We start from the raw sequence: 22936 nt of genomic DNA, 5'->3' as shown, positions 1-22936 counted from the left end.
CCGAGCTTGTGTCCCTTGCCAAGTTCCTATCAGTCACCATCATGTCTATCATGGACACCAAGTCTGTGTCTGTCATTGAGTTCACGTTTGTTACCATCGTGTCCATCATCGACGCTGAGTTCATATCCCTCGTCAAGTTCATATCCACCACCATTGTCGTGTCCATCACCGATGTCGAGTTTGTGTCTATCATCAAGTTCGTGTCCGTTACCATCGTGTCCATCACCGACATCAAGTTTGTCCCTCATCAAGTTCATATCTGTCATCGTCGTGTCCATCATTGACACCGAGTCCATGTCCGTCGTCGAGTTCATGTCCATCACCGACGCCAAGTTTGTGTTCCTCATCAAGTTCGTACCCATCACCGTCGTGTCCATCACTAGCACTAAGTCTGTGTCCGTCGTCGAGTTCATATCCATCACCATAGTTGTGTCCGTTGTTGTCACCTTCCCCATATCCATCACCGTCATTGTGTCCATTGCCATGTTCGACACCGTCATCGTTGTCATGAGTGTTATCTTCATTGTGTCCATCGTCGTCACTGCAGCCGTGTCTATTGCCAAGTCCATCATCATGTTCGTCATTGTCGTTGCATCTGTCAACCTCGTTGTGTTCGTCACCGACGTCAAGTCTATATCCGTCATCAAGGGTGTATCTGTCGTTGTAGTTGTATCCATTAACAGCATCATGGTTGTGTCCATCATCATTATGTGTTCGTCATTCTGGCTGCATCGATCGCAATAGCTACGTTTGTTGCAATCGAGACATTGCTCATTGTCAAGGCTCTATCCAGCATCAAGGCTTCAACCAAGGTGTTGCGTGCCATTGAGGTTTTATCTACAGTTAAAATTTTGTTTTCCACTAAGGTACTCTTCGTTGAGGTTTTTTCTACCAAGGTTCCCTTTACTGAGGTACTCCTTGTTGAGGCTCCCATCATCACGGCACACTTCACCGAAGCTCATGTCGCTGAGGTTCTCACAGTCGAGCCCCCTTCGTTGACATTCTCACTACTAAAGCTTTTTTCGTCAATGTTTCATCTGTCAGGAATATAATAGTGATTGTTGTGGTTGTGCCTGTCGGTAAGTTTGTGCTAGCATCAACGTCTGTGTGCATGACCATACCTAAACAGATTTTTGAACATAATGACATGAAAGATTTCATCAATTTGTGTCATTGGGATCCTGGTGAAGGCTACGACAATGTTTATATCAAAGTGGCACAGTGAATGCTTAATGACAGTGGGGTGCAAGGGAGGTTTGATGGCAATTCACTCATTTCGCTTGCGTGTTTGGTTTGGGATCCTAGTGACTCAAGATATGATAATGTTTATATCAGAGTGGCGCAGAAAAAGTTTGATAGCAATGTGGTGTTGCATAGAATTGATGTCATTTCACTTGTCTTGCTTGCGCATTTGATTTGGGATCTTGGAGCTGTTGGTGTTTCGTCAGATGATGGATTGCTTGAGGGAAAGCAATCTTTGGGTAGCGAGGATTTGTCATGTACCCAAATTTTAATTTAATTTTTTTAATTAATTTAATTAACTGGTCCCAAAATTTAAATAATATAAGGACCTTTAATTAGTTACTTTATTTAATTAATATGGGGCCCAAGTTAGTATTTGTATTTGTAGTTCCGATTGATTTAATATATCTCGAACCTATTTTTATTTTATTTTCCGTTGGTATGTGTTGTCGTCAGCTATATTTGTACACCCTCGGAAAGGTTTTTCCCAACAGGTATTTAAGCACGGCTTGTAGGTAGTCGTAGACATGCATTTTGGATTTTTTTTTGTACTGCGAATTCCAATTGGGATTCTTTGTTGTTCACCATTTCGGAAGTGAAAGATCTTCCCTACTTGGCTTTCTAGTTTCAGTGGAATTTAACCCTCACCCTATTCCATCTATGCATCTCTTGGCTCGGATCTGGCAAATTCGAGTGTCATTATTGTTTAAAAGTCAAATTATTTCTCGAATAAAGTGTTTGGACTACATTAATATCTAATGTTGTTCTGCATATTGGCAAGAGGGAATTTGGTCTATCTTTGGCATTGTTGGCTACAATCCATCACCGTACAGCCTCGCAGTCATTACCACACGGCCACCTCACCCATCACCGTACGCCCTACGTACGGCCTTCTGCAAGTACGAGCAACCCTGCACATTGTCACTGTACATTGACATCCTTGCCTCATTGTGCATATCGTACGATCAGAGTGTTACTATACGCACATACCTCACATCCTCAAAACACAGTACGACATTGCATCCCATCTCTCTCACAGTCATACAACATCTCCCTCATACCATACAGACATCCTCTTAATACCGTACGGTTACTCAGAAACCCCGTAGTGCTCCCATCTCCATTCCAAAACCACCATATGACCTCCATTGTGTTCATTGCCTGTCAAGCACCATCGTACAGTCTTTTACTTTGCACATCTAACAAACGATATATAGACATTACACAGTTGGAAGGTATCGAAAGAGAAACAAAACATTACAATGGTATTAGAGCAGAACCCATTCGAGAGCATCTCTAAAACCGTTTGGGAAATCTCCGAAACTTTTGGGAACATTACCAAAACTGTTCAGAACATCATAGTGGTATCAAAGCATTTCCTTTGGATCAAGGTCCCCTTTGGATCAAGTTTCCCTTCAGACCAAGTTTCCCTTTGGATCGATTTCCCCCTTTGGACTGAGTTTCCCTTCGGATCAAGTTTTCCTTCAGACCGAGATCGCTTTTAGGCTGAATTCACCTTTAGAACAGTACAAAGAAATAGACCAATTTCTAGGTACGATGATACAATAAGAAATGAAGGCAAACTGTTTTACCTCAGCAACAATTTGCAATTACAACTTCGAAACACCCTCAGTATTCAAACCCTTATACCTCAGCAAGGACACAGAAATCAAAACTCAGAAAAGCAACAAAAGGCAACGAAAGAAAATAAGTATTCAAGAGTGCTTTTCCAATAAAATGAGTTCATATTTATTATGTTTTCTTGATGAAAGTTTCCAAAAGAACTCAACTTCATAAACTAAGAAAATTTCCCAAAAGAACTCGGCTCCTACAACTTTCCAACACAACATCACTTCAAGTATTTAATACTAAGCTTAGGCATATAATAAATGGCCCCCTCCAATGATGCTTCAACTCTCAACTTAAGTGAAATTATAAAGTTATCTTATAACTTTATAATTAGCCATTTAATGATTTAATAATAATTTGGCCACTAAAAATATAATAACTCTCAAACTACTCATCATTTAAATATGTTGTCTGAAATAGGAGTCACACCTATTATCTCCATGTGACCAAATGCACCTTCCAAAACTATAAAGGGGCCATCTCAATCAACACCCAACTTACCACAAATAGTAAGTACACAAATCTAAGCCCAAATGATGTCTAATCTAAGCCAAATGAAGACCAACATGTAGCTTACTGAATTATGGAAAAGAGAAGACCCTCCCAAGCCAAGCCACTGCCTCAGAAGACCCTCTATCCACAATATTTAGTCTATGAGGACACAATAATAGGCTAATCCGTGAAACTCTAATGCTGGGAAAAATGGGGACATCATAGTTAATGAAGGAAAAATTGGAATTTTAATAAACAAAAAAATACATGAGAAAAAGAGGGGAAGCCTTTTAAAAAGAAAAATTAAAAGATTTTTAATAGCACAAAAATATACAGAGAGAATTAAAATATGACTTTAGTCCTCAATTGCAAAATAATGTTTTTTTTTTCTTTTTCTTTCATGTTGTTGATTACATTACCTTGTATCACACTGCAATTATCAATCTTTTTGACAAATAACTATGACAAGTGAAATAAGAATTTCATCACAAATACAGAAATATAAGATGGAAACTGAGAACTAAGTTATACTGATAGGAGAGTAAATCAACATAGCAACAAACTTTTACTTTTCAAAACTTAATTAACCACAATAGCATAGTTTGAAAAATTTGTGGGCTTGTCGCAAACTTGAACAGACTCGAGTGCATAAGCGAGCCCAATCGACTTGGGTTGGACTTGTTACCTAATTTTCACCCTATAGGCTCAATCATGATGATACGCTATATGAGAAAAAATTCACTGCATGAAGTCATATCAATGGAAAATATATACTTCTACAAGAAAGCATGAAAAAATGGTAATACATGCTCCAGGAGAAAGCATAACACAAGCTACTACAAGAAGTAAAGTGTGGAAGCAAGAAGTAATGTGTGGCTACAAGAAGTAATAATGGAGAAATAGGGAAAAATACATGTTGTAGAGAATATAAAATTTCAAGAATGAAAGTATAAGTAATGAACATTGTCATCAAGAAATCTGAAGTTATATTATGTTGTAGGAAGTGTACAGTTTTACTAGTATTCATATTTTTTATTGTTGCAGCCACTTCACACGCATAGTACAGACCTGTATAGACCAAAGTAATGAGACTCGAACCCTGTGCTGACTTGGCAAGGACAATTCAACTCGTAATTTGGCTCGGACTCGGTCATGACTCAATAGTGACTCAAGGAGTCAGGGTATATTAATAGAAATACCTTAGAGAAATAATAAATATTTGATGACTTGGCGGGTCAAGTTCATGGGTCATTTTGACTCGGCAGGGGTAACCCAACTCACCGACCCGGGTGACTCGCATGACTCGCGGCAAGTCTCGTTACTATGGTATGGACACATAAATGTGCAATATGTTGTCCTACATGTTTTCACCATAAAATGTAGGTAACAGTACGAAACTTTTTCAACTTAATTTTGCATTTCTCTAAAATAATTCATTATTTAATTGGCTAACATTGATCAATCAATCGATCCCAATTTGCATAATGAATCATTTTACTAAAGGCCTTTTCTCAAGTGGTTTTTGTTTTTCACTTCATTAAATCTATGCTTGATTTTCGAGGCCTTCAACGTCCTTTCTTGCATTTTTTAGTGTGTGTTTAGATGCTTTTAGTGTTTTTGTTTCATTGAATCTTTTGCTTTCGGTTTTCTCTTCAATTCAATATATCTTAGGGTTTGATTGGACTTGGTAGTTAAAAGATATGATCATTTAAGTGCCCATAAAGTGGACTCTCTAGGCATAATCATATAATTAAAATATCAATGTTATATTTTAATGTTGACATTCACTTTTTAAAAAATATAACATAAATCTACTTTTATGTTATGTTTTTTAGTTACTTTATCACTTAAATTTATCACTTTATGTTTTTAATTACTTTATCACTTGCGTGACTATAGTGCACTTATTTTCATGTTGAGTTGCATTTTTGTTTTTCACTTAGGTGACTTTATCACTACATAGTTCTAATTCAATGTTGAGTTTTACTTAATGTTTTATTTTAAAACATCTAAGTGAAATATTACAATTTGAATAATATTTGCACATTATATATAGACTATATAGTGTAAATATGTTATTTGACCTCCTAAAGTAAATTAACTCAAAAAGCAATTAGACATGTGCTAAATTGATCACTTGAGTTGTGCAAACTCAATAATGTGTCTTTTTACATGTTTACATGCAAATGCACTTGTAGTGTCCAATTTTGGCCTGAAAGTACATGAGTTTGACATACTAAAGCATATTTTAAATATGTAATGGACTTCCAAGAGTCTGATTTACATGAAAACTCCCATCTACATGCAAAAGATGACATATGTAATAGCACTTGGACAAGGTGACTTTCTCTAGGAAGTCATGGACTTACACAAATTAAAAAGCATATTTTTAAATATGCAATGGGCCTTATAGAGTGTGATTTTGCACTACAAACACATATAATGACTCTCCAAGACCCCAATTTTCCACTCCCAAGCCAAAAACACCCAAGTGCATATCATTTTATGCATATTTAAAATATGTAAGTGGGTTGGAAAAATGCGACTTACACCCAACACATGCATTTCTTTCGAAACGTTCCATGCAATACCTCTATGTTTTAATGTCCCCATTTTCGCCAGCATTGGAGTTTCAAGGATTAGCCTATTATTGTGGATAGAGGGTCTTTTGTGGCAATGGCTTGGCTTGGGAGGGTCTTATCTTCTCCACATTTTAGTAAGCTACAAGTTGGTCTTCGTTTGGCTCAGATCGGACTTCGTTTGGGCTTAGTTTTGTGTACTTACTATTTGTGGTAAGTTGGTGTTGATCGAGATGGACCCTTTCAATTTTTGGAAAGTGCATTTGGTGACATGGAGAAATAATAGGTATGACTCCTATTTCAGACGGCATATTTAAATGATGAGTATTTTGGGTGTTATTATATTTTTAATGGTCAAATTATTATTAATTATTGAATGGCTAATTATAAAGTTATAATTTAACTTTTATAATTTCACTTAAGTTGAGAATTGAGTTATCATTGGAAAGTATCATTTATTAATTAGTCAAGCCAAGCCAAGTGACAGAATCTAAAGGAAGCTTCTAATTAATGTTGTGTGGTGAAGCTTCTTGGGTGAAGTTACATTTTGGCAACAAAAGGGAATTTGGAGGTTATAAATACAAGCTCATTTGTTGAGAAAAGCATGCTTGAATATATATTTGTTTTTGTTGCCTTTGTGACTTTTCTGAGTTCTGATATTTTGTGGCCCTTGCTGAAGTAGAAGGGTTGAGTCTGAATTTCTGAGAAGTTCTTGGCAATTGTGCTGAAGTATACAAATTGGCCAACATCTCCTACTGTATTTTTTGTGGGTAAGGAGAATAATCTTGGATATTAAATATTTTATTCTTGATCATCTAGCTGAGGGTTTGTGAAATTCTGAGAATTAGTTGAAGGGTTTGAAGGAATTCCAATTTTACTAAGAAGCTGCAATTTTGAATTCGAAACTGGTTTGTAAGTGGACGTTTGGCATTCTAGAGGGAGCATCTTGCATTTTTATTTCATCTACAGCCCATTCAAGAATTGGTGACTGTTTTGTGGGCTAGGCGATTAATGGATTGGTTGTATATTGACTCCCAGACCTGCCATTGGAGATACGAGGAAGTCTGCATTAAATCTGTGGGTTGGAGTCAATTCCCAAGGCCCAACGTCAACCATTTTGGAGCCACGAATTACACTTTTGCTGTGATTTGGAAACAGCCTGGGCGGCAGCATTTAATAGGTGATTGGGGCCGGTTTGTAGAGACATGTGGTCATCTAATAATGTTGCTCCAGCCTGCGTGAAAACTGGATCAGAATTTGGGCGTCTTGTGTTTGTCCTCCAGTGTGTAGTTTCCAATGAATTGGCAAGACACATATCCCATGTTCCTAATTTAATCATAATTTCAGTTTCCTATCGTTGCTTTATTCAGATTGCAAAAGGGTTTTGTTAGCATTGTGTAATTCAGCCTTGTCTTTCAGTATTTTTGTGAACATATCAGTATATATGCACCAAAGATCTCATTTCAGTATAGCAGAAATTTCCATTGAGATAAAAATTACAAGCAGTCTTGAAATGCAACTTCAGGGTTATGAAGTTTCAATTACAAATTTAATCTGTATGCATGGTATGTTTATGTATGGAATTGGAATAAATTGTATTGGGGCCTCATATCAATAACTTCCAATCACTTGCTAAGTGTTTGATGCAAAGTTTAATCAATGAATTAAGCAATCAATCACGGTAGATTTTCCATAGCCAGACCAAGGGTTATTACACTCCACTAGAGTGTTCTTTGCACTTCCAGCCCACATATATGTTTATTTTTAAATATGCAAATACATTCCTAGAGTCCAACTAAGCACTTGAATGCATGCAAATGCTATCCTAGTCCACGGTTTTGCTCATTTATTGCCCAAGCGCCTCATGCATATGCAGCAAAAGGATATGTTTTAACCAAAAATGCCCAGAAAATTACATTTCAGCCCATACATTTGCATTTGGAGGAGGCGTTTTGGAGTTTGAATGCATGATTTGGCATGTGAGGATCAGGTTTTTCACCAAGAATACCAAAAACAATTTGTTTACATGCATAAGAGGGGCACAGTTTTTCCCAAAAACGCCCAATAACATGTATTATGCAAAAACGTTTTGCATCTCAAGGGTTTTCTAACTTGCATTTTGTCTTCTACATGTAAAAACGCCCATATATTTGACCTTGGAGATTACCATTTGCAACTTTGAATTGGTCAAAAGCTATTGAGTTGTTGTGTGCATTTGCACTTGCAGAACCCGATCTTGGAGAAGACTAATTCATTTTGACTTCTCTTTCCTCCATTTTTGGCTCATTGAGCTCCAAGTAAGTAGAAGATTTCAACTTTGCTTATGTTTCTTGCTTGCTTTGCTATTATGTTGCACTATTTAGCTTGTTTTTGTCCATTCATTCAAAGGCATGCCATATCTTTTGCATTTTTTCTTTACATAAGATGAAATCTTCTCATTACAAATGCTTAAAAAATCCTCCAAACTCCAAAAACGAAATTGCATGTAGAAGAACATCTTGAAGTTTGTCATGTCCAAGTCAATAGCAAGAGGTATGTTTTCGTTTTATTCTTAGTTTTTCTCGTTTGTTGATTGTTTGTTTTCTTTTCTTTTATGGAACAAAGTGAGGAATCCTATCCAAGAATGCAAGTGCATCTACATCCTTTCACCTTTCATGCTTTCATGTCTATCTATACTTCATCCATTTTTCAACACGTATAATTACATCCTCTAAAATTATTTCAAGTAAAAGTTCATTTTTACCACATGTAATTACCTCTAGAGAACCCGATTTTGGTAGAAGGTAACTCTTTTAAATATCAAAGTCGTCATTTGGCACACATTCCTATGTATCCAGCTTGCATTCTTGGTCATACAAACAAAAGCCCATCTTTGACCACATGCAATCCATCCTTACAAGTCTCATTTTGGTCCTTTTTGTCAAAATACATATGCTTTCTAGATCATTTCCAGCCATCGCATTTGTTCCATGAGTATCTAATCAATACTCTCAACACCTTGTTCCTCATAGGTCTTCCTTTGTCAATCAAAGACTAATGTCTTCATAGAGCCAATCCCTTCAAATGATGTCAATAATATGAACACTCGTGTTTGTTGGCATTTCCATTTATGGAATTAGCCATTATGGACCCTCCCTCTGGGAACCATGGTGGAGGTCATGTGAGTGATTCCATGACTAAACACTTGTGTTGAGTCACCCTCTGGGAATAGCTATGGTTACCGTCAGCATGAGATGTCGACATCATTTGAGTGATTCCATGATGAACACTTGTGTTTGTTTGCATTTTTCATTCATGGGAGCAGTCATGATGGATCCACCCTCTAAAAGTAGCCATGTTGGACATTACTCTATAACTCAAAAATTGAGAAGGATTCATCCCAGGTTAAGAGGGAGTGTTGATGTTGTTGAATCTATAGTATCTTCGGTCATATATAATTGCGATGATTGATTGCTTTGGAAGACAATCATCACCCTTGTATCTAATCAAAACTATTTAAATATATGATCTTATTGAAGATACATAATTATCTATATCAAATGGTAATAAATTCAAGTATATTGTAGATCTGCAGTTGCAGATTCTACTATGGATAATTGTCATTTTTATGTTCCTCTTGCCTAGATCGAGTTATGATCAAATGCTTGATTAAATCAGATCAAGGTCTGATTATTCCTCATTACAAATTGTGTAATACACCCTCTTTGAGATTCAATATAATAGCAATAAATAGAAATAAATAATAAAATAGTTTTAAACTATATCATTAAATGACGAAAGGAAATAAGAAATTATTAATATAATATAATGGATACAATAGCATAAAAGTTGTATTCGTAATATGACTAAATATTAGCATTAAGTTAATAATAAATAATATATAAATAATAATAAAAGAGATATAAGAAATAATTTATATTAATATAGTATCAAGTGATTATAAGGATAAAATTATGAAGCATATAATGTGACTTAGTATATCAATATAAACAATAGCCATCAGTTATGAAGCAACACCCGTGAACAGGAGTTCGTATAACTATGACGGCACAAGGAGTTTTGGAGGGGAGATGTAACAAACAGTTTTTCATAACAAAATAAGACAATCAATAAAGAGTTTTCACAAATAAATTATTGAACAAATATCTGAATCCCTTTCCATGGAACATTAACTGCTATTAACTGAAATAATTATAATAACGATTAACTGAAAATAATTGTATCTATGATCAATTGAATAACTATAATAATGATTAACTGAAATAACTGTATCAATGATCAACTGAAATAACTATAACAATGATTAATTGAAATAACAGTTTCAATGATCAAATGTAGTAATTGGAATAATGATTAACTGAATTAACTATAACAATGATCAACTGAAATAACTATAATAACGATTAACTATCTTTCATACAAGTAAATGTTTAACATGAAAAGAAGGAAAACATACAAGTAATATCCGGTGAGTCTTTAGTTGGTTGTGCAAGCCTCGACTTTCAGTAAGAGAACTTGATATACAAATCGCCCAATGAAGGAGATCCAAGTACTGTAGCGCAGGTACTATTCACGTCACTGTTGCAGCCAACAATAAATGTATTCTCCAATTTAAGCACAAATAGAACTCCAAAATGAAGCTCTCCTGAATAAAAATTCAGTGGATATTTCACCACCTCAAATGATTGCAACACTAAAGAATTGACGCCCTCCAATGGCTAACTAAAATCAGAAACCCAATGACAATAATCGGATGCCTAACAATGAAGCTCTCACCTCTATTTATTCTTTTTCTTCACCCTTCTAAAAAGGAAATAAAATGTTATTTAATTGCGCTCTCTAGAAGCTTTCCAATTAGTTGTGCTTCTAGAAAATGCACTCTCTAGAAGCTTCCCCCTTTCCAATACAATAATTAGTTGTGCTTCTAGAAAATTAAATTAATTAAATATAAAGTCACCTTTAGATTTATTTATTTATTGATTTTAATTTATTTTATTTTTCCTTATTTCTACACTTAGCCTTCGGAAAATGAAAAGCTAAGAACTCCATTGAGGGCCCAAAAGCTATGGGACATTACATACTCTTAGCACTCATTGGATCTAGGAGATGCTCACAGAGGTGAAGAACCGAGACTTCCCGAGGTCATCCATCCCAATACTACTCCAGCTTGAGCACACTTTACTACAAAGTTTCATCCATGGTTAAACCCACTCTGCTTGCAACCCCATTTGCAAAACCTTCACCAATTGTTGTACCTTATGAACCATTCATTAGAAAGCCCCTTAAGCTCATCAATTGATAATTATTGATTATATAATTATTATATTATTATTGAGATAATATAATTATATTATAATATTATTGCGATATAAGTATTGTAATATAATATAATGATTTGAATTAATTAATTAGGCCAAGAGTGGTAACCATTCATAAAGGATTTCCACCAAGACTTTGTAACTTTCTATTGTAACCAAGTTTCTTCTGCAATCATGAATAGCTTCCCCATCATAGTGCCAAGGTCTACCCAACATAACATGACAAGCACTCATAGATACCACATCACACAACACCTCATCTTTATAAGATCCAATGTTGAAGTTCACAAAACATTGTTCTCTTATCTCCACCATATGATCATTTTAAAACCAACTTATCCCATAAGGATGTTTAAGCCTCTTCAAGCAAAGCTTTTGTACCATTTCATCAAATACCAAATTATCAGTACTACCACTATCCACAATAATCTTGCGACATGTACCTCCTAATTTGCATACAGTCCTAAACAAATTTCTCACTTTTGTATAGGTTCAACTTCCTTCTTGCTCAACGTAATTCTCCCAAATATAAATGACTCACCCATCTCAAGTTTTTCCATACCTTTCTTAAGTGCATCAACAATATGTTTCTCATGGGCCACAAGATTCTATTTATCCAAGATTTTGCTAGACCCCTCAAAACATTGAAAAGCTCTATATGTTATGCCACCATATTCGAAACAAGAATCTTTGAATTCATTTCTGCGACTTCCTCTCCTAAGTGTTCTCTGATCGGCTTCTTCTTCGATGATATGCTTCTCTTTGTCACTGCCAATTGCTTCTCTTTGCCTCTAGGATTACCTTGTTTCCTCTTCATCTTATCTTTTGTCTTTAGTACATATTGATAAGCATCCTCAATTATACTAATATCTATATACTTGGCTCATCTTGAACATTGAATCTCAATCATTGATTTACCTAGCTACCTTTTCCTTAGACAACTCTCGATGTCCAGATTGAATGGTCATCTTGTAGAATTCCTTAGTGAATCTTGCAATACCAACTCAAACCAACTACTTTTACCCCATATATTGCCTCATTATACTAAGGATTACATAAATTTGCAAAACATTTTGGCCCTGTCAACACAATCTTTGACCCATTTAAGCTTGACAATATCCTCCAATACAAGATCAAGGCAATGGATTGCAAATGGAGACCCAAATAAATTTAGGTGTCTCTATCAAAAGTCTACTTGTAAAAACATAGCTCTCAGCATTGCCTATCACCATTTGCACCACATTCTCTTCCCCACACCTCACGTATGACTTTCTTAATCGCCTCACATAAGATGTGGCATTCCTCACATGTGAGGAAGCATCAATGGACTTCAAAAACATGGTGGATACTAAAAATTAAAATGATCAATTTGTAAATCATAAATTACAAAATTCATATATTAATCACTAAATCCATATTTGTATTCAATACATTTAGGGAAGTAGACTGGTCAATCACCTTTGCAAGAAATATGACAATTTAGGTGTCTCATTCCTCCTATCGATCCATCGTCCAACCACTTGTCATGATGGTGCAACCCTTTTTGATCCAAGACACTCGTTGGTCCTCTAATTCAACACATTTCTAACAAGAGAAGGCCACTTAATTCAGCATCGGTAAGAGTTTTAAACCCTACCCCATAAATGGTTATGACATCTATCATGCCTTTCCAATAAGGAGACATGTCACAAATAGATTAAATTAGTATGTGTAAGAAAATTATAACAATTCATAGTGATTAAACAAAGAAAATTTCAAATTTAAAATAAAATTAAAAATTAAAACAATCAAATATATAAGAAGTATCTAGCTGCAACAACTTTAATGTTGCAAAAAACGAAAACTTGCAAATTGTTTTTTTTATAGCATCGTGGACCTCCTTGTTCCAAGGCATACTCTCAAAAGAGGGCTATAAACTAGGAGTAGTGCATAGTGTAAAATAATTGTCCAACCTAGATTTTAAAACTCTAGGAGGAGCTAATAGTGCCACTAGAAGAAGAAAAAGTAGAAGCAATAACGCTAGAAAAAGTACAAAATGGAGGCATGGAAGAACCCACTACTACAAAATGGGAACCAATATGTAGTAACTCCTCCAATTGCCTCTTCTTTGTTTCCTTTAATTGTTCAAATGTTTACAGTTGCACATAACATGAACAAAATGCCTCAGGAGGTGCTAATGTACATGGCTTAGTATAATAACCACATATGTCGAGAATATCGTGTTAAAAGCCCCATTTATGCCACCATGATTAATTTCTTTACAAAAATTTACATTTCATTTGCAATCTTGTTCTACTAGGAAATTCTTCAGTGCATTACTAAGCCACATCCTTTTTCCCTCCTTTCTTAGGCTTAGGGGTAGGTTGAAGATTAGGAGACATTGAGAAAAGTATTATTTTTAAAACGTGAAAGTTGCTAGGAAAAAAATTACAAAAAAAGAAAATTGTGCATTGTGTTTTATAAAGTTATAAACTAAAACAAAAAATTCAGCAATTCCTACATTTGTGCATTGTGTATTATTCTATAATGTTGATTATTCTCCTTTCAAATTCAAAGTCAAGCTTCAAAGTTCTAAGAAAGAATTTAGAGAAATCAGCAAACCCTATAAATATTTTAAAGAAAACTGTAAATACATATTTATAGTTTTTACTTTAAAAAGGTAGGGATTGTTATTGTTTTACCTTTTCTCACTAAAGTATGAAATTTAGATTTGGAAAGTTCAAAAAATTAACAATAAAATCCATTAAAACAAAAATAAAAAACCAACAAAATCCATAAAATTTATAGCCAAATGCTCTCAAGCCCTCCAAAGAAACAAGTAAAAAACCAAGCATACTCTGAATGAACCTTTCACTATTCTTTTATGGCCCGCTACAGAGACTCTTGGCTTTCCCTTTGCTTTTCCTCTCGATTTTCCCTTCCTCATGTTTTTGGTTTCTACTCTCTTTTAATTTAATTTCAACTTAAGGGAAATTAATAATAAAGTAATTTTATTAGTTTCCACTTAACTTACCTTAAAAGCTACTTTAATACTATATTAAATAATTCAATTAAGTTTTCATTATATTTTATTTTATTTTGACAAGTTTTAAATAGTTGAATATATCTAAGGTCATGTAATGGACACATTAGAATTGCCCAAAAACTAAACAACTGCTGATAGAAATTTTGTAAAACAGTTTGCATCCAACTCCTTATTCCTCTATTTACTAATTTAACCCCCTATGACTTCGGAAATGAAACATTTATATTGTTTGCTTGCGTGGAATTGAAAATCACTCAACATGAACAAAAAGAAAGTACAATAATATGTAGATTGGAAATTGTATTACTGCTGATATGATGTGATTTTCAGAATTTAATAAAATCAAATACCGGCAGATTATCAACTCACTAATTGCTCCAATATTATTGACATTTAAACCTGCTGCTACAATGACATGAATAGTGTTGCGTGAATAGTGCCGCATGAACAGTACCCATGTGAACAGTGTTGCTATAGTATTTTGTCTTTCAAACAGTCCAATATCTTCAAAAAACTAATCCCTCAAAATAGCATAAGCATTAGATGAGTAATGAAAAAGTTATAAGCAAAACATTAAATCTGCTTGTAGCTAGAAATGCACACAATCTGCCTAATAATGAAGCTGATAACAATGGATTCCAAAGGCCAAACCTGAAGGGAATGATGTCTAGAATGTTGCAAGAGAGGATAGACATCCTCTAATGCCAACAACGGATCTGCAACTCACACATCAATTTTCTTCTCATATTCAACCTTCCAAATGAAGCCACCAATGCTCCCTTTTATTCTTTCTCCAAGGGTCGACTCAACTCTCATGAGCAAAGTGGGATAAAAGATGTGCAATATAAAACATATTAAAATATTCACTTATGTCTCCCTTAGGTACCCCTTTGATTTGCACACATCCCCAAAAGATCTAATACTAAGGTAACACTTTAATATTTTACAACTAAATTAAATGCTACTTTAATGATACTTTAGGCATTAAAATATATAAGCTATCAGACTCCGAAGAACACGAGTGATAGCTTGTTGGAAAGCTCTCGTCGAGGACTATCAAATCCAATCACCAAAACTAGCCTCCCTTGTGTCTTGCTAACTTACTAAAAATAGTAAGTATGCCTGAGACTGGGTAAATTAACTCCATTTTGGCCCAAGCTGGAGATGACTAGGCCAAAATGCTCTAGGATCCCTTTAAACCCTTCATTAGCCCTCGAGACCATGTAGAACTAGGCTAACGCGCACACACTTGGTAAACTGCTAAAGTGAGGACATTACAGGTAATTTACAAGAAAACAAAAAAATAAAATTTGACAGGGAAGCACAAAAGAGACATTGGAAATGCAGAAAAAAGAAGGTACTGAATGGAGCTAAACATCTCTTCATCCTTAACACAAGTGAAACTTCCCTAGTCCCTGTGCTTTCAACACTTTAAAGAATTAGATGCAAAAATTAGGTTGCCATCAAGGCATGCTAGTAAAGCAAAAGCTCCATTATTTTCTAGCAGATGGAAACGGAAGATACATTATTTAATGACTGCAGTTGATCTCCTCGCAATATTATTTTGTTAATGTTCTTTTTGGCAAAAAAAGTTATTTAAAAAAATTAAAGGCATATGTTACATTCTTCAAGAGCCGAAGGGTCCAAAAGCATTGTAAAGTCGAAAGAAATCTTAGATGATGTGTCTGTACTGAATTTGTTTTCCATACTCTGTGAGAGCCAACAGCAGATTTGAGCACGTACACAGTTCACGTCAGAAAAATTCATTCTCAGTAGTGATCCTTTGGCAAAGGAGATAGAAGAATCAATTATACTTGGTGGGAATTGAAGCTCTTTGAGTTCAGATTATGAGTTGAAATAAATGACAAGGGCTACAATTATTCCAACTTTTATATGATACACTATCATATCTTTTACAGCTTTTTCCTGTTTTACACGAACTAATATATTGCATTAAATTATCAAATAGATATCTAACTTGTTTCAGAATTCTAAATATAAAATCCAAAGGCATTTTTGTTTGAAGTTATTTTTCATGTCAATCAAGAACTCCAGTTCCACCATCACAACTCTCAGTTAAAGTGTCAATAATATTGTCAAAAAGATTATTATTTTTATTCTACTATTCCGACAATTAAGACAAACCAATAATGTATTAGGTCATTGCAAGCTAATATGTACAAAACCATTGTAGAAATGCTCTTATGTTTTAATCCTAAAATATATAGGTCTACAAAAACATGTAGCTTTAATACATCCAACAAGAAACATACTCTTAGCAGGATTTGTTCATTTGAAATAGGATATGTTTCTTCATCCATTATGAGATTTCCCGTGAAAGTATACAAGGAATCATTTGGATGCTCACAGTGAATTTCTCCTGCATATCTCACAACATAACACTTCATTACAAACTAAATGAAAATCTTATATGGATTAATAAACACATTGTGTCACTCCCACATGACTAACAAATCTGAAAAATAAAATGCTTACCCTAACACTAAAGACTGTTCATTACATCACTTGATTATTTTAGTCTGCAACAGAGTGTAAGGTTTTGTGTACTTCATCTACAAGTAAGGTAACTGTCATAGCAAAAATTATATGCAATTCACTAAAAAAATTCCACTAAAGAAAGAAGCAACTCAATTGATCTCTCAGCGAATGACTCCCATACTGGAAATACTGGAAACAATCATCGGTAAGATTAATACTTCAATGTGTTTTGACCTTTGAATTTTAATTAGCTTTCTGTTATTTATAATAATCAATTCTCTATCTTGAAAAGGCTATGAGTTTACAAAAAAAAAGATGCAACCTTTTGCAGCACCTTGGATCTGATAAAAACTTGAAAGATATGAAATAATGATCTCATCATTCCAATTATTTATACGATCTAGCTAAGCCCAAGAGAAAATAAGTACCACATTAAATTTGATACATTATCTGATCAAGAAAATACCTCAAGGTCATCTCTATGTGGCAATTTTGGACAGAATTGTGTAAAAAAACATTACACATTTTCTACAATTTTACATTTTACATTTTTCTAGAGCTTAGTGTAGAATTTTGTGATTCAAATGTTGGACTTCTCTTATGCTATGATCCAACATTGATGTAACTTGAATTTTCAAAATTAATTTAAAAATTTTGAATTTTGAGAAACCTCAAGGAGTTATGACTTCAATAAGGGGTAGCAGAATTAAATGATTCCAATGAACAATTTTAGTTTTCTAAAAGAATTTTTTTGGTACCGATACAAGCCACACAATAATTTTAATATAATAACTTCCTTCAACTTAAAACCCCATGTTTCCATCAAATCCAAAGGTCATGTTTCAAGCTTCAACCATGTTGATCTATGTGTTTCGTCATCTTATTTAACAGTCTTGGAAGCACAAATAAAGGAAGTTCTTGAATACATCTATGGAAATGAAAATGATGCTTCAAACAATGAAGAGGTATTCTTAAATCTATCAAGGCATAAAAACTGTCATCAAAAAGTAGAGGGCTTATCAAACGAAGGAAGACAATTGGGAAGTACACAAATTCATATATCAGGTATTTGTCATTTGCACTAGATGGGATTAGTGGCTACAAGTTGGATTACTTGCAGAGTCGACAGATCAATGGGAGCCCAACAGAGGATGGAGATAGTAGTTGTATTAAAGATACCTGAAGATGTTCTCTCTATAGTTTGCATGGATGTGAGTTCAGTGTGTTTTGGGACTAGAGTGACAATAGGGGTAGCACTACAGTCCAAGTGGGTCTCATTGGTTGACTTCATCACTTTGGGCATGGTGAAGTTGAGATCAGAGTTAAGAAGTAAAAGTCAGAGATGTTCTTTTTTGCAAGCTTCTGTTTAGAGTTTGGCATCCTTCAAGTGCATCAAGATGTCATACAACTCACTAAGGAGTTTCCAGGACGTTAGACACTTAGTAGTGCCTACTATTTTTTCTTTGATCCTCATGTGCATGATCTCTCTCAGATGGATAGTTTAGTAGCACATGTATAGGACGTTGTGTATAACAGCTACCTTGCACAGTTCTAGGAAGCAAGCATTGTTGTTACATCCCAAATTTTGCACAAATTTTTAATTTGCTCATAACTGTTGGTTTAACGAATTATTGCTTTTCCTGATCATGTGAAATGAATTAGTTATTTATAAACGTTGTATCAATTGTTAAGAGATTATTTCTCTTCTTGATCATGTGAAACGAGTTAGTTATCTATATACGTTGTACCAACTGTTAATGAATTATTTCTTTTCATGATTATGTGAAATGAGTTAGTTATTATAGGCGTTGATGAAATAACCAGTAACCTATAACTATTATTAGATGATTAGCAGTTGCTTGGTTTGAATTAATGATCAATATATTTTGGAATTAATATTTTGGCGAGAATGTTTTGCTTGGATGATTACAGGAGAAGACTGAAGAGAGGGGAAGCATTGCGAAACGGGATCATCGAAATGGGATGGTCGTTTGGTTCAGTCATCAGCATCGGCAGGTATGACCTAAGACTCCTTTGGAAAGGATACAAAGACTTGTCCACAGGTTACATTATGGAACCGCAAGAGCTATTAGGAAAACAATATAATAAAAACATAAAATAATCTAAATTAAAATATAATTCATAACTTTAGAGATTTAATATTAAATCTTCTTATTTTATCATTATAATAAACACTTAAATACGAACACATAAATATAAAAATGAAATGGCACCAATAAATTATAATAATACAATCTAATGATGTCACCTCATCAATATACTTACGTGAACGTATATAAGAGCATATATTAATAATAAAATAAAGTTTAAACTCTTCAATTTCTCCTTATTTCTTTTCCCTCTTTAATTATATTTTCAAATCGAATTCATGTTGTATCCGAATAGTCGTCTTGGAAACTGATGGAAGCTGAGGAGTCTTGACTAAGTCTTAAGGAGCCATGATCGAATTAGGCGGAGCATACCTCCTTCATCTCCTATTCTCTCCTATCTCCATACTGCTGCGTTTTCATATTGAGTTATAGCCGAATACCCTTCCTCATTCACACCCTAATTCCCTATTTTTCTTCTTAATACTGCCAACGACTGCAGTCTGGGATTAGTCTCAAGTTAGCAGGTGGACAAAAGACCTGGCTAGAGCGAAGGAGATACAATCAAATCGCAGATCACAACTCCTAATTTCCTTTTATTTTTGTTTTCAAAGATAGGCCAACTAGAAATGGGTCTTCCTATTTCAAGATTGAATACCATAGAAACAATGTAAATCATGAATTGATTTTACTGAGTTTAATATCTATCTTCAGCCGGTACATAATGATAGGGTTGAGAATAAATTAAATATGTTTTCCAAATCCTTTTCTCTCTTATTTGAGTATCCATCCACAGCTGGCTAGACATGTTAAATAGAGATCAATTTATAATACTAGCTGTTTGTATTTTGAAGTGTATATGAGATCATTCACCAAGTAATTCCCGAGTAAATATCATTTATGAATTCATTTGGTAGTTGTATCAAACTAGATTGATTACATAAATCCACATCAATGCACATGCTTTAATAAATTTTCCAAACATATTCAGAACATTTTTAACACCGAGGAATTCACCGGCAAGATGCCAAGTAATTGATGAAGAGGTGTAAAACCATATCAAAATGCTCATAATCATGCGGACACTGAGGAATTCACCCAACAGATAAGCCAGTGAATGGTGAAGAGGTGGAAATAAACCTATAGAAACAAATAATGAAATCAAATTGGAATAATAAATTGTAATGTCCCCTTTTTTAGCATTCATAGCATGATGTTGTCGTTAGCCTATTTCCCCATGGTCCCGTAGGCTAACCAGGACATTAAAGGGACTTAGAGGCCATTTGGCCTAGATAGTTTCAGTTGCAGGTCTTTCTAAGGGGTTTTGAGGCAACTTTGGGCATACTTACTATTTATAGTAAGTCATCTTGGATATGGTCGGACATCTAGTGGCAGCGGTATGTCGATGGTAATTGTTTAAAATCGACAAGAAGACTTGTTTATCATTGATAAGATTTGTTATGCATTGATAAAGCTATTTTATAAGGTTAAATTTAAATATTTAACTTTATTAATGCATAGACTATAGTTTGTGGGAAATATTTAAATTAAAAGAGTCCCCTTTATTTTATAACACATTGGAGACATAAGTTACATAAAAGGAGTTATCTTTTATCCCACATTGACAAAACGAAAGATGGAGCTCTTGTGAGAACACTATAAAAGAAATGGAAGAGCTTCTTTTTAGCATGTTTGGAAATATCAAAGAAATTGGAAAATTTTCTGGAGATTATGTCTCAATAGTTTGGAGGACGAAATCCCTTCAAGCTGAAAATCTTGATGCCATTGAAAGATATGGTCTTGAGATTCAACAGGGTAGCAATCTGAAAAAAGCAGATACGAAAAAGCAGTCCGAAAAAGCGGAACCAAAAAAGCAGGCCGAAAAGCAATCCGAAAAAGCGAAAACGAAAAAGCAGGCCGAAAAAGCCGAGCCAAAAAAGCAGGCCGAAAAAGCAGTTTGAAAAAGCAAATCGAAAAAGCAAAGCAGAAGGGGCAGCATTGAAAAAAATTATTACAGCCATCTACAACCAGGTTCCTTTATTAGTATTGTTTTTTTAGGGTGTTATAAGTTTCAGCTGTAAGTGTGCATTATACCAGCATTATCATTTTGTAATCCATGAAGATGCCAAAAGTCTTGGCCATATTTCATGAGCATTATATTAGAAATTTCATTGCAAATTAAGAAGATAATAATTGCTGGTGTCATTTAAGCAATTCAATATCATTATTTATCAGCTAGTTAGTTTGCACACCAATTGTTTGTAAAAATGTCAGTTGGTTGTAGGTGTTCATTTCTCATGCTTAGATCATATATATGCACTGAATATTGTCAAAATTAGTAGTACACTCATGTTAGGCCATTGTGTAGTCCATTTGGAGTCTTCTAGCACAAGATTCTCATTGATGCAAATTGAAAAAGAGTCATTTAAAGCCAGCTGAGATACTATATCAGTCATACGTCCCTTGCATGTGAATTGTTTGATGAAATTCCTTGAGCTTTCATCAGCATTTTTGAGAGCAGATTTGAGGAGGGTCATTCAAGTGGTATCAGAGCTTGCTTGCAAAGTGTTTGACGAAATGTCAAACAACTGAAGTATAAAGATTTTTGGTGTTTGAAGAAGTTATAACCTGTTGGGGTCATTACAGTGATATCAGAGCTATAAGTCCTGCCATCTTGTGGAGGTCTTATAGGGAATTTGGATTAGCCAGAGAGAGAAAAATGTTTGACAAAATGAATGCCGGTCCAGATCAGAGAAAGGAAAGATTCTTACAATTATTAGACACCTTAGCACAGGGACAGCGATCAGCAGAGCAAAGAGCACAAGAACAGAGTCAGAGATTTGAGCTTATGATGCAGATGATGGCTCGTCAAATGGAGTTGAATGCTAATGTGGTTGGAGGAAATAATCAGAATGGTAATAATCAAAATGGTAATAATCAGGATGGGCTACATAATGGAGGCGAACAAGTTGGGAACAATTTCGGTCATGCACCCCAGCAAATTAGGACAGTGAGTTCGAGACCCATTATTCCCACATTTCCTCCTAGAGCTCCAGAGCATCCCGTACCAGAGCCCCAGATCATTGATATACAAGACCAACTGACGAGAGATTGGGAAGCCGAAGGTCCAAATTTTATTGCTGCAATCACCTTTAGGGAGTATATAGATGTGCGGATGAAGCATATGCCATGTGAACATGACAGGAACTAGAGCTATGAGCTACGAAAGAAAGTAGGGAAACTTCAGTTACCATATTATGATGGCTCAGGGAAGTCTACAGCAAGAGCTTGGGTTCAAAAGCTTGACACATACTTACAATTGAACCTTATGCCTAAGGAAGAAGCTATTAAGTATGCAACAATTCACCTGGATGGGTTAGCACACAAGTGGTGGCATCATGGTATGGTCACTATGGGTCATGCACACATTACCTCATATGTGGAGTTTACAAAGAGACTAATTGAACGCTTTGATAGGCCTAAGGATCATACTTTCCCTATGACAGGTGGAAACTTGTATGAGGAGTTTAACAGACATGCTGATTCAATACAGGGAGACATTAGCACATCTTCAGGTAATGGTTTATCTGCATCATCTTCACAAGTAGAAGGGGTTTCAGATGTTGTGCAGGTTGAGCCAATTGCATCAGAAGGTGATATCATAGGCACACTGGATTGCATGATTGACACAAATAGTGATTCTAGTACAGTTGGGCTGGATGAAGTTACAGCAGTTGAGGATACTGTCATGTTTGAGGATAGTACAGTTGATCAAAAAGTGAGCATTCAAGACTCTACAGAGTTGTGTTGACTGCAGATACGAAAAAGCAGTCCGAAAAAGTGGAACCGAAAAAGCAGGCCGAAAAGCAATCCGAAAAAGCGGAACTGAAAAAGCAGGCCGAAAAAGCCGAGCCGAAAAAGCAAGCCGAAAAAGCAGTTTGAAAAAGCAAATCGAAAAAGCAAAGCAGAAGGGGCAGCATTGAAGAAAATTATTACAACCATCTACACCCAGGTTCCTTTATTAGTATTGTTTTTTTAGGGTGT

The 22936-nt window shown here is 35.0% G+C and overlaps 1 protein-coding gene across 6 annotated transcripts in view; it reads right to left on the bottom strand.

Moving 5' to 3' along the window:
- The window catches only part of LOC149528823 (phospholipid-transporting ATPase 3-like), a 264933-nt gene that overhangs the window by 175349 nt on the left and 66648 nt on the right, over positions 1-22936 (bottom strand). For all 6 annotated transcript variants that reach the window (XM_089811275.1, XM_089811274.1, XM_089811278.1 and 3 more), the window contains exon 8: positions 16559-16665. In XM_089811275.1, coding sequence (XP_089667401.1) covers positions 16559-16665 — 107 coding nt within the window. The remainder of the gene's footprint in view (positions 1-16558; positions 16666-22936) is intronic.

The sequence above is a fragment of the Cupressus sempervirens genome, chromosome 11 (genome assembly GCF_028749045.1).
Source record: "Cupressus sempervirens isolate cs-2001-9-10 chromosome 11, ASM2874904v1, whole genome shotgun sequence".
Taxonomy (NCBI): Eukaryota; Viridiplantae; Streptophyta; class Pinopsida; order Cupressales; family Cupressaceae; genus Cupressus; species Cupressus sempervirens.
Note: the sequence above shows the minus strand (reverse complement) of the source record. Positions and strands in the feature narration are given on the sequence as shown.